General features: G+C 42.4%; 1 protein-coding gene across 8 annotated transcripts in view; it reads left to right on the top strand.

Moving 5' to 3' along the window:
- Nucleotides 1–2,766: 2,766 nt before the first annotated feature.
- Nucleotides 2,767–11,940, top strand: part of DHRS2 (dehydrogenase/reductase 2) — a 54,976-nt gene continuing 45,802 nt past the window's right edge. For 2 of the 8 annotated variants that reach the window (XR_002522965.2, XM_017960331.3), the window contains exon 1: nucleotides 2,767–3,196. Coding sequence is in view for 4 of the 8 variants with exons in the window: in XM_017960331.3 (XP_017815820.1) it covers nucleotides 3,181–3,196 (16 nt within the window). In the remaining 4 variants the exon portion in view is untranslated. The remainder of the gene's footprint in view (nucleotides 3,197–11,940) is intronic. The other 6 variants (XR_002522964.2, XM_009211157.4, XM_009211153.4 and 3 more) reach the window with 4 other exon arrangements.

The raw sequence follows: 11,940 nt of genomic DNA, 5'->3' as shown, positions 1-11,940 counted from the left end.
ATAATTATTTTTACTGTATTTTACGTAAATAATCAGGCTAAGTATAATAAGACTAAAGCTCATTTTGTAAACAAGTCAGTCCTACCATGATTTGTTTTTAGTTTAAAAAAAGGGAGAATAGAGAGAAAAATTATGTTTCAAGAACTGTGGCACACCTGTTATTAGATTCTAGTTTTATCAGTTGCTTTTGAGGTTTTTTTTCCCTGCAATTTAGACTGACCCTGCTTATTCCTGTGAACCAACCAGTGATCTCTGGCTGCAGCTCAGAAGAAACAAGAGGGATGGGCCATCAAGCTCCAGTGATCCTCAATGAGGGATACCATCCTGTCAATATTCAGTAGTCACCCTTCTACAGAGGACCCCTAGACTGCTCATCAGTGGGACACAACAGAGGTGAAATTCTGCCCCTGCCTCCCTTGGACCTGGCTGAATACTGCTTTCACTAACCCATGGAGGCACCCTGCCCTGACAGCTAGCAGGAGGCCAAGACTCACCGAACAACCACCACTGCCCATCTGTCAGCAGGAGGTAGCTACAGAAGACTGATCTTTGTCCATTTTCCCCAAAGAATTGGAAGTCTTGGATGAACTCTTGAAGGGGGAAGTGTTTACAGTAGGTAGTCAGGTAGACACGAACAGGATAGGAGAGGCCTCCCACCCATCCAGGAATGTCAGGAGACCATCAGGTGATAGTCAGATAGTTGTTATACTGTCTCTCTAAAATAATAATTGGTCACAGCTGGTGCCAGGGAAAGGCTGTCTCCCAATAGATAGAAACACCTGAAGCTGGTGATCAGCAGCTTCTTGATAAGATCTCAGGAGTTGGGTGAGTGGGCTCAAGCATGCACATCAAGAGGCAAAATGTTGGAGTTTAGTATATGACCTTCTTCTAAGAACACTTGACTGGTAAGGGAAGAATGCCTCAAGTGAGCATGTGTACAACTCCAGTAAACACATTGTGCATGCAGCCCCTCCCAAGTGCTGGCAGACCACTGTGCATGCGGACAGCCCACCCCAAGGGAAGAATCAGGGGAGAAGTAACACAACCCCGAAAGCATGGCAACATATAAGACACCAAGTCAAAGGTCAAACTGGGCACTTGATTTCTCAAGTCACCTGCTTGGCCCTCTTCTAAGTGCACTTGACTTTCTTTCATTCCTGCACTAGAGCTTTTGAATAAACTTCCACTCCTGTTCAAAAAGTTCCCCCAGTTCCTCACTCTGCCTTATGCCCCTTAGTCGAATTCTTTCTTCTGAGGAGGCAAAAACTGAGGTTGCTGCAGACCCATATTGATTTGCTGTTGCTAACATACTTTGGTGCAATGTGACTCATATGTTCCCTAGTGGTAACATCTTCAGGTTTCAGATCCTGATAGGGACCAGAAAGCTCTGGAATTCTCTCCAACAAAAGATTACATCAGGAACAGAACTCACTCCCAGCTGAAGAGTGACTTGATTATTAGGTTGGTGCAAACATAATTGTGGTTTTTGCATTGTTGAAATTTGCCGTTTGATATTGGAATACGTTCTTAAATAAATATGCTTATGCTATACATCATTTTAATGTGCATTTATTGCTTTGCCTTTTTTTGCTAATAACTTGTTACTTGCTGTTTATTTTATACTTAGACTATGGAAATGATGTTAGACAAAAAGCAAATTTGAGCTATTTTCTTGAGTTCAAAATGGGTTGTAAAGCAGTGGAAACAACTCACATCGTTATAAACAACACATTTGGCCCAGGAACTGCTAACAAATATACAGTGTAGTGGTGGTTCAAGAAGTTTTGCAAAGGAGATGAGAGCCTTGAAGATGAGGAGTGTAGTGGCTGGTCATTGGAAGTTGATGACAAATTGAGAGCAATTATTGAAGCTGATCCTCTTACAACTACACTAGAAGTTGCTGACCATTCTACATTCAGCATTTGAAGCAAATTGGAAAGGTGAAAAAGCTCAACAAATGGGTGCCTCATGAGCTGACTGAAAGTCAAAAAATTATTGTTTTAAAGTGTCATCTTCTCTTATTCTATGCAATAACAATGAACTACTTTCCAGTTGAATCATGATGTGCAATGAAAAGTGAATTTTATACGTCAACCAGCAATGACTAGCTCAGTGATTGGACTGAGAAGAAACTCCAAAGCACTCCCTAAAGCCAATCTTGCACCAAAAAAAGGTCACGGTCACTGTTTGGTTGTCTGCTGCTGGTTTGATCCACTACAGCTTTCTGAATCCTGGCAAAGCCATTACTTGTAAGAAGACCGCTCAGCAAATTGATGAGATGCACTGAAAACTGCAACACCTGCAGCAGGCATCGGTCAACAGAAAAGGCCCAGTTCTCCACGACAATGTCCAACCACTCATTGCACAACCAACATTTCAAAAGTTGAATGAATTGGGCTTTGAAATTTTGCCTTATCTGTCATATTCACCTGACATCTCGGCAACTGACTACTACATCTTCAAGTATCTCGACAACTTTTTGCAGGGAAAACACTTCCACAACAAGCAGGATGCAGAAAATGCTTTCCAAGAGTTCGCTGAATCCTGAAGGATGGATTTTTATGCTACAGGAATAAATAAACTTATTTCTTATTGGTAAAAATGTGTTGACTGTAATGGTTCCTATTTTTATTACTAAAGATGTGTTTGAGCCTAGTTATAATGATTTAAATAATTTGATAATTAGTATATTATTATATTATTAATACTATATAATTAGTCATATTTTGCATTCCAAACCCTTTCTTTGAAAACTCCTATGCTCCCTTCACAAATTGAAGAGTGGAATTGTTTTCTACTCTTCCCCTGCTAGCATGGATAACAAAGACATCTTGCTCCCTCTTATCATAACTACTATTATTTTGACTTCTTTCCACAAGCGGCAAGCAGCTGTACTCTTTTGCTGGTTATGCTTGTTAAGTGGTATGTGCAGCATTCTGCAGAATATTACTCAGACAACGAGTCCTGCACTTCCCCTAGGTTTCCTCCCAAGGCATGGGTGGGGCCTTTTCAGAAACCCTCCCCCCACCTTTCTGAATTCTGGGGCTATAAATTCCAGGAATCTTTGAGTTGTTCAGATAGAATCTGCAGTGCCTGAAATCCAGCCTGCTGCTTACTCACATCCTCACACTCAGTTGCAGACTGCCTGACAGAAGGGCTGCCGACCTGCACTCCAGACAGATGGATGTACAGCAAGGTAAGCCTGGGCCAGCATCACCACTGCCCAGGGCAGGCATGATGTGGCTCTGGTTGGGGCTGCTGTGCCTCACTGCCTTGTGTTGGGTCTATAATGACTGGAACCGCACATCTTCACTCCTGTTTACTTTTTATGTTGATGCTTCTTTCTTCCTGGCTCTATGTCTACAGCTCAGTCTATTTCTTCTTTGATTATCATTACAAACCTCTTGGGGCTATCAGAGTGATAGCTTTTGGACTATGACTTTGGACCACCCAAGTCAACCCCTTATTTTACTGTGATATGGATGGAGCAGGAGGGGAACAGACTTGCCCAAGATCACACAGCTTCTGTTGATGTCTCCTTAGTGCTGATGAAAAAGAGTCAAACTGTAAAATATTTGAAGAGATTTATTCTGAGCCAAATGTGAGGACCATGACCCATGACACAGGTCCAGGAGGTCCTGAGAATATATGCCCAAGGTGGTTGGGTTACAGCTTGATTTTGTACATCTTAGGAGAACAGAAACTACAGGCAGAGACACAAGTCAATACATGTAAGAATTACATTGTTTAGGCCCAGAAAGGCAGGACATCTTGAAGTGGGGGCTTCCAGGTCATAGGTGGATTTAAAGATTTTCTGATTGGCAACTGGTTGAAAGGGTTAAGCTCTGCCTAAAGAGTTGAGGTCAATAGAAAGAAATGTTTGTAGTTAAGATAAGGGGAGTTGTGGAAGCCAAGGTTCTTGTTATGTAGATGAAGCCTCCAGGTAGTAGGCCTGATAGATAATAGATTGTAAATATATTTTATCAGACCCTAAAAGGTGCCAGACTCTTAGTTAAATCTCTCTTGGATCAGGAAAAGACCTGGAAAGGGAAGGGGATTTTCTATAGGATGTAAATTTTCCTCACAAAAGACAGCTTTGCAAGGCCATTTCAAAAAATGTCAAATAAATGCATTTTGGTGTAAAATACTTCAGTTTTTTTCAGGACCTGCTATCTGTCATGTGATGCTATACTAGAGTCAGGTTAGAATTTGGTATCTTATTGCTACAAAGTCTGTTTTTTGAGCCATAAGATCTCCATTTTAATGTAATGCTGGTCAGTCATGCCTGAACTCAAAAGGGAGGAGGGTATAATGAGGCATGTCCAACCCCACATTCCCATCATGGCCTGCACTGGTTTTTAAGGTTGACTTTGGAATGCCCTTTGCCAAGTGGAGGAGTGCTTTCAGTTCGTTGGGGAGCTTAGAATTTTATTTTCTGTTTACATTATTCTTTCTTTTCTGATTTTCAATGTTTCTAACTCTTCCATGTTTCTCATTCTTTCTCCTCTAATCTTTGTTTTCTTCCTCCACCCACCTGCCACCCCTTTCCGTTTCCCTTCTCTTCTCTCTTTGGACCAGTGCTGAAGACCATTCACCTCCAAGATGGGACTGGGTTAAGGGTGTGTCCATTCAGCTTCCCTACCCCCAATTTGGGCATCTGAATTGATCAGCATGGAAAGGGGTATCAGAGTGGGCAGTGCCAAGCTCAGGAACCATTCTAAGCTCCCAGGACCTGTGATCAATTCTGCTCCAGCTGACCCAGCTGACTGTTTTGGGGAAAGCATGAGTGAGTGGGGAAGGGTGAACTAGAGGCCTTGGAAGCTGCTCACTCTTCTCATCCTCCCAGCCAAAAGAGGGGCTTTACATGGGAAGGGGAAGCAGGGGAGACAGAGGAGGCCTGACTTCATTTCTGCAGGTTGTTTACCTGCAACAGGCCAGACAGAGTTGCCTTTCCTTACAATAGGTCAGCTTTCCTGCAAACCACATTGAGGCAAGTTCAGACAAGCAGGGCTTGGTGAGAACGGTTAGAAGCCAGAAAGGGGACAGCCAGACTTGCTGAGACAGGAACATTTCTCAGAGGTGCTGTTACTCTAGCCTTCCAGCAGGGGGCGTCCTGTCCCGACAAAAGGCGAGTCCTCTTTTTCCTCCTGTCCTCGCAGTCAAGGAGACTGGATTCCCCTCAACCTCAAAAGGGGGTTAATCTATGCTCGCAGCAGAGGGAGAGGAGTTCCCCAGGGGGGCATAACGATGTTCAGAATCTGGTGTCCTGTTTAGAAAGGTAGACCAATCAGGAGCTGAAACCTATTGTCTCCACGAAATGCAAGGCTGTAAATATGACCTTGCAGGAAGGAGAGAGGGCGTGTGAAAGAGAAAGCGAGAGCAACAGCAGGCAGAGTGGAAGCAGTTGGGAGGAAAGAGCGGGGAGGTCTAGGACCTGCAAAGATTGTTTTTGGAAATACAATATCAGAAGAGACATAAATCGGACACCAAAGCTTCCTTCCCAAAGCAGAGCATTTGGTCGCCTGCATTTTGACACTGAGCACAGACTGATATTTAACAGAAAATTTCTTCACAATTCCTGAGCAGCACCCATTCACTTATAATTTATAGATACAGACCCCTAACTCGAGGGAACTGAGTTATGCAAGGGTTGCTAAGGAACAAGGGGAGATGCAGCAGGTAAGGCAGGGGTTGCTTAGTAACCAGGAGTCCTTTGGTGATGGAGTGGCCAGAGCAGGTCTGGAACTGATGAGGGTCTATAGGCAGAGTCATCCCATACCAGAGCCTCCTGAAATTTCACATCTGTCGGCCCCTTGGCCCAGAGCTGCCAGAGCCTGCCTCTCTTCACCTTCCTGGCACTGTCCCGTCCCACATGAAAAGCACACTCCCAAGTCCCTGAGTGCCCTGCTAACCCCTTGCTCGAACCACTGCCTCCTTGCCTCTCTCAGCAGGAAGCTGATCAGATTCTTCCATTAGAGTAAGGGATGGCAGGCCAATGGGAATCCCACATGGGGGAAGGCAGGAGCCTCTGGGCTAACATGAATGAGGAGCTGGGAAATTAGGGTTTGGGTGAAAGAGGGTCACCTAGAGAAGCAACCCTAGCATTTTCCAGTTCATGGTGAAATAAGTTCATACGTGAGTCTCCCATGCCAGATCCTCTCCCTGCCTTCACATCTGCACATAACTAGAGAGGCACACCCTTCCCTTCTGAAGGGCCTCCTGAGGGCACAGGTCTCCACACAGCAGCCTGGCTGGCTGTGGCTGCTTTAATTGGCCCAGCTCCACAGACCTCCCTTCAGAGAGCTTCAATCAGCACCGGCCTGCTGGAGTCATTCAAAACTGCAGTCTGCTTTCTCAGACATGAGCCCTCCATTCTCTGTATTCCAGACACATAGGCATCCCTGCTCTCTCCCAAACACCCTGGACATCCACACCCTCCATTCCTCCTCTCAGCCTGTTCCCCTTAACAGGAGGATCTATTCTGTTGTGTCAAAATCCTCAGTCTTCCAGGTCCTATACCTGCAACTTTCCCAGCCTGATTATCTCACCAGCCTTATTGAGCACTCGTGTGTTCCAAGCCCTGGGCCCCATGAGGGAGGAGTGGAGCATTCAAGGAACTCATGTGACACTCATTACTGATCCTCTGCTTCCTGGCTAGGATACTCCATGGAAACCCTCTGTGAACTGAATGTTTAAAATCAGAAAGTTTTGCTTATTTAAAGCAAAGCCCTTTGCATAGAACATCTTTGAGAAAGTATCTGAGATGCTGGCAGATTTTCTTCTGAGAAGGGAATTGGAGGATTTAGTTTTTGAATTAGTTTTAACCTGCTTGAATTTTAAAATTTATCATGAGCAGGTAATCTTTACTTTTAAACTTTTAAATTGTGAATTATAACACATACATAAAAAGCATACACATACATAGGCGATATTATATATCTTCCTGGATGTCATGTAGGCATCATTTGCTTATCAAATACAACATTGTCAGCACCCTAGAAGCTCTTTAATTTGCCCCTTCTTCTTTTTTTTTTTTTTTTTTAGATGGAGTCTCCCTCTGTCTCCCAGCATGGAGTGCTGTGGCTTAATCTTGCCTCACTGCAACCTCCAACTCCTGGGTTCAAGCAATTCTCCTGCCTCTGCCTCAGTCTCCCAAGTAGCTGGGACTGTAGGCACATGCCACCACACCTGGCTCATTTTTGTATTTTTCATAGAGATGAGGTTTCACCATGTTGGCTAGGCTGGTCTCCATCTCCTGACCTCAAGTGATCCACCTGCCTCGGCCTCCAAAGTGCTGGGAATATAGGCATGAACCACCGTGCCTAGCCTATTTGCCCCTTCTTAGTCATAACTGCCTCCCCACAGCTTTACCCCAGAAATACCCACTCTCCTGACTTTTGTGGTGATCACTGCCCTGCATTTCTCTATTTTTGTCACCTGTTTGCCTTCTTAAGCAACATAGATTTGTTTTACCTGTTGCTGCAACTTGTGGATTCACATAACATGTATCCTTTTGTGTCTGACTTCTTTACTCAAAAATATGTATATATTTTTTATTTTATTTTTATTTTTTACTTTTTTATTTTTATTATACTTTAAGTTCTAGGGTACATGTGCACGACGTGCAGGTTTGTTACATATGTATACATGTGCCATGTTGGTGTACTGCACCCATCAACTCGTCAGCACCCATCAACTCGTCATTTACATCAGTTATAACTCTCAATGCCATCCCTCCCCCCTCCCCATAATAGGCTCCAGTATGTGATGTTCCCCTTCCCAAGTCCAAGTGATCTCATTGTTCAATTCCCACCTGTGAGTGAGAACATGCAGTGTTTGGTTTTCTGTTCTTTTGAAAGTTTGCTGAGAATGATGGTTTCCAGCTACACCCACATCCCTACAAAGGACACGAACTCATCCTTTTTCATAGCTGCATAGTATTCCATGGTGTATATGTGCCACGATTTGCATTTCTCTGATGGTCAGTGAGGGCGAGCATTTTTTCATGTGTCTGTTGGCTGTATGAATGTCTTCTTTTGAGAAATGTCTGTTCATATCCTTTGCCTACTTTTTGATGGGGTTTTTTGTTTTTTTCTTGTAAATTTGTTTGAGTTCTTTGTAGGGTCTAGATATTAGCCCTTTGTCAGATGAGTAGATTGCAAAAATTTTCTCCCATTCTGTAGGTTGCCTGTTCACTCTGATGGTAGTTTCTTTTGCTGTGCAGAAGCTCTGTAGTGTAATTACATCACATTTGTCAATTTTAGCTTTTGTTGCCATTGCTTTTGGTGTTTTAGACATGAAATCCTTACCCATGCCTATGTCCTGAATGGTATTACCTAGGTTTTCTTCAAGGGTTTTTATGGTATTAGGTCTAACATTCAAGTCTCTAATCCATCTTGAATTAATTTTTGTATAAGGAGTAAGGAAAGGATCCAGTTACAGCTTTATACTTATGGCTAGCCAATTTTCCCAACACCATTTATTAAATAGGGAATCCTTTCCCTATTTCTTGGTTTTCTCAGGTTTGTCAAAGATCAGATGGCTGTAGATGCATGGTATTATTTCTGAGGGTTCTATTCTGTTCCATTGGTCTATCTCTCTGTTTTGGTACCAGTACCATGCTGTTTTGGTTACTGTAGCCTTGTAGTATAGTTTGAAGTCAGGTAGCATGATGCCTCCAGCTTTGTTCTTTTGACTTAGGATTGTCTTGGCAATGCAGGCTCTTTTTTGGTTCCATATCAACTTTAAAGCAGTTTTTTCCAATTCTGTGAAGAAAGTCATTGGTACCTTGATGGGAATGGCATTGAATCTGTAATTTACCTTGGGCAGTATGACCATTTTCACGATATTGATTCTTCTTAGCCATGAGCATGGTATGTTCTTCCATTTGTTTGTGTCCTCTTTTATTTCACTGAGCAGTGGTTTGTAGTTCTCCCTGAAGAGGTCCTTTACATCCCTTGTGAGTTATATTCCTAGGTATTTTATTCTCTTTGAAGCAATTGTGAATGGAAGTTCATTCATGATTTGGCTCTCTGTTTGTCTGTTACCGGTGTATAAGAATGCTTGTGATTTTTGCACATTAATTTTGTATCCTGAGACTTTGCTGAAGTTGCTTATCAGCTTAAGGAGATTTTGGGCTGAGATAATGGGGTTTTCTAAGTATACAATCATGTCATCTGCAAACAGGGACAATTTGATTTCTTCTTTTCCTAATTGAATACCGTTTATTTCTTTCTCTTGCCTGATTGCCCTAGCCAGAACTTCCAACACTATGTTGAATAGGAGTGGTGAGAGAGGGCATCCCTGTCTTGTGCCAGTTTTCAAAGGGAATGCTTCCAGTTTTTGCCCATTCAGTATGATATTGGCTGTGGGTTTGTCATAAATAGCTCTTGTGATTTTGAGATACGTTCCATCAATACTGAATTTATTGAGAGATTTTAGCATGAAGGGCTGTTCAATTTTGTCAAAGGCCTTTTCTGCATCTATTGAAATAATCATGTGGTTTTTGTCTTTGGTTCTGTTTATATGCTGCATTATGTTTATTGATTTGCATAAGTTGAACCAGCCTTGCATCCCAGGGATGAAGCCCACTTGATCATGGTGGATACGTTTTTTGATGTGCTGCTAGATTCGGTTTGCTAGTATTTTATTGAGGATTTTTGCATCGATGTTCATCAGGGATATTGGTCTAAAATTCTCTTTTTTTGTTGTGTCTCTGTCAGGCTTTGGTATCAGGATGATGTTGGCCTGATAAAGTGAGTTAGGGAGGATTCCCTCTTTTTCTATTGGTTGGAATAGTTTCAGAAGGAATGGTACCAGCTCCTACTTGTACCTCTGGTAGAATTCGGCTGTGAATCCATCTGGTCCTGGACTTTTTTTGGTTGGTAGGCTATTAATTATTGCCTCAATTTCAGAGCCTGCTATTGGTCTATTCAGGGATTCAACTTCTTCCCGGTTTAGTCTTGGGAGAGTGTAAGTGTCCAGGAAATTATCCATTTCTTCTAGATTTTCTAGTTTATTTGCGTAGAGGTGTTTATAGTATTCTCTGATGGTAGTTTGTATTTTTGTGGGGTCAGTGGTGATATCGCCTTTATCATTTTTTATTGCGTCTATTTGATTCTTCTCTCTTTTCTTCTTTATTAGTCTTGCTAGCGGTCTATCAATTTTGTTGATCTTTTCAAAAAACCAGCTCCTGGATTCATTGATTTTTTGGAGGGTTTTTTGTGTCTCTATCTCCTTCAGTTCTGCTCTGATCTTAGTTATTTCTTGCCTTCTGCTAGCTTTTGAATGTGTTTGCTCTTGCTTCTCTAGTTCTTTTAGTTGTGATGTTAATTTTAGATCTTTCCAGCTTTCTCTTGTGGGCATTTAGTGCTATAAATTTCCCTCTACATGCTGCTTTAAATGTGTCCCAGAGATTCTGGTATGTTGTATATTTGTTCTCATTGGTTTCAAAGAACATCTTTATTTCTGCCTTCATTTCCTTATGTACCCAGTAGTCATTCAGGAACAGGTTGTTCAGTTTCCATGTAGTTGAGCAGTTTTGATTGAGTTTCTTAGTCCTGAGTTCTAGTTTGATTGCACTGTGGTCTGAGAGACAGTTTGTTATAATTTCTGTTCTTTTACATTTGCTGAGGAGTGTTTTACTTCCAACTATGTGATCAATTTTGGAATAAGTGCAATGTGGTGCTGGGAAGAATCTATATTCTCTTGATTTGGGGTGGAGATTTCTGTAGATGTCTATTAGGTCCACTTGGTGCAGAGTTGAGTTCAATTCCTGGATATCCTTGTTAACTTTCTGTCTTGTTGATCTGTCTAATGTTGACAGTGGGGTGTTGAAGTCTCCCATTATTATTGTATGGGAGTCTAAGTCTCTTTGTAAGTCTCTAAGGGCTTGCTTTACGAATATGGGTGCTCCTGTATTGGGTGCATATATATTTACGATAGTTAGCTTTTCCTGTTGAATTGATCCCTTTACCATTATGTGATGGCCTTCTTTGTCTCTTTTGATCTTTGATGGTTTAAAGTCTGTTTTTTTTTTTTTTTTGAGACGGAGTCTTGCTCTGTCGCCTGGGCTGGAGTGCATTGGCGCGATCTCAGCTCACTGCAAGCTCCGCCTCCCGGGTTCATGCCATTCTCCTGCCTCAGCCTCCCGAGTAGCTGGGACCATAGGCGCCGCCACCTCACCTGGCTAGTTTTTTTTTTTTTTTTGTATTTTTTAGTAGAGATGGGGTTTCACCGTATTAGCCAGGATGGTCTCGATCTCCTGACCTCGTGATCCGCCCGTCTCGGCCTCCCAAAGTGCTGGGATTACAGGCTTGAGCCACCACACCCGGCCTAAAGTCTGTTTTATCAGAGACTAGGATTGCAACCCCTGCTTTTTTTGCTCTCCATTTGCTTGGTAGATCTTCCTCCATCCCTTTATTTTGAGCCTATGTGTGTCTCTGCATGTGAGATGGGTCTCCTGAATACAGCAAACTGATGGGTCTTGACTCTGTATCCAATTTGCCAGTCTGTATCTTTTAATTGGACCATTTAGTCCATTTACATTTAAGGTTAATATTGTTATGTGTGAACTTGATCCTGTCATTGTGATATTAGCTGGTTATTTTGCTCATTAGTTGATGCAGTTTCTTCCTAGCATCAGTGGTCTTTACCTTTTGGCATGTTTTTCCAATGGCTCATACTGGTTGTTCCTTTCCATGTTTAGTGCTTCCTTCAGGGTCTCTTGTAGGGCAGGCCTGGTGGTGACAAAATCTCTAAGCATTTGCTTGTCTGTAAAGGATTTTATTTCTCCTTCACTTATGAAACTTAGTTTGGCTGGATATGAAATTCTGGGTTGAAAATTCTTTTCTTTAAGAATGTTGAATATTGGCCCCCACTCTCTTCTGACTTGGAGAATTTCTGCGGAGAGATTTGCTGTTAGTCTGATAGGCTTCCCTT

This window comes from Papio anubis, chromosome 7, assembly GCF_008728515.1.
Source record: "Papio anubis isolate 15944 chromosome 7, Panubis1.0, whole genome shotgun sequence".
NCBI lineage: Eukaryota > Metazoa > Chordata > Mammalia > Primates > Cercopithecidae > Papio > Papio anubis.
Note: the sequence above shows the minus strand (reverse complement) of the source record. Positions and strands in the feature narration are given on the sequence as shown.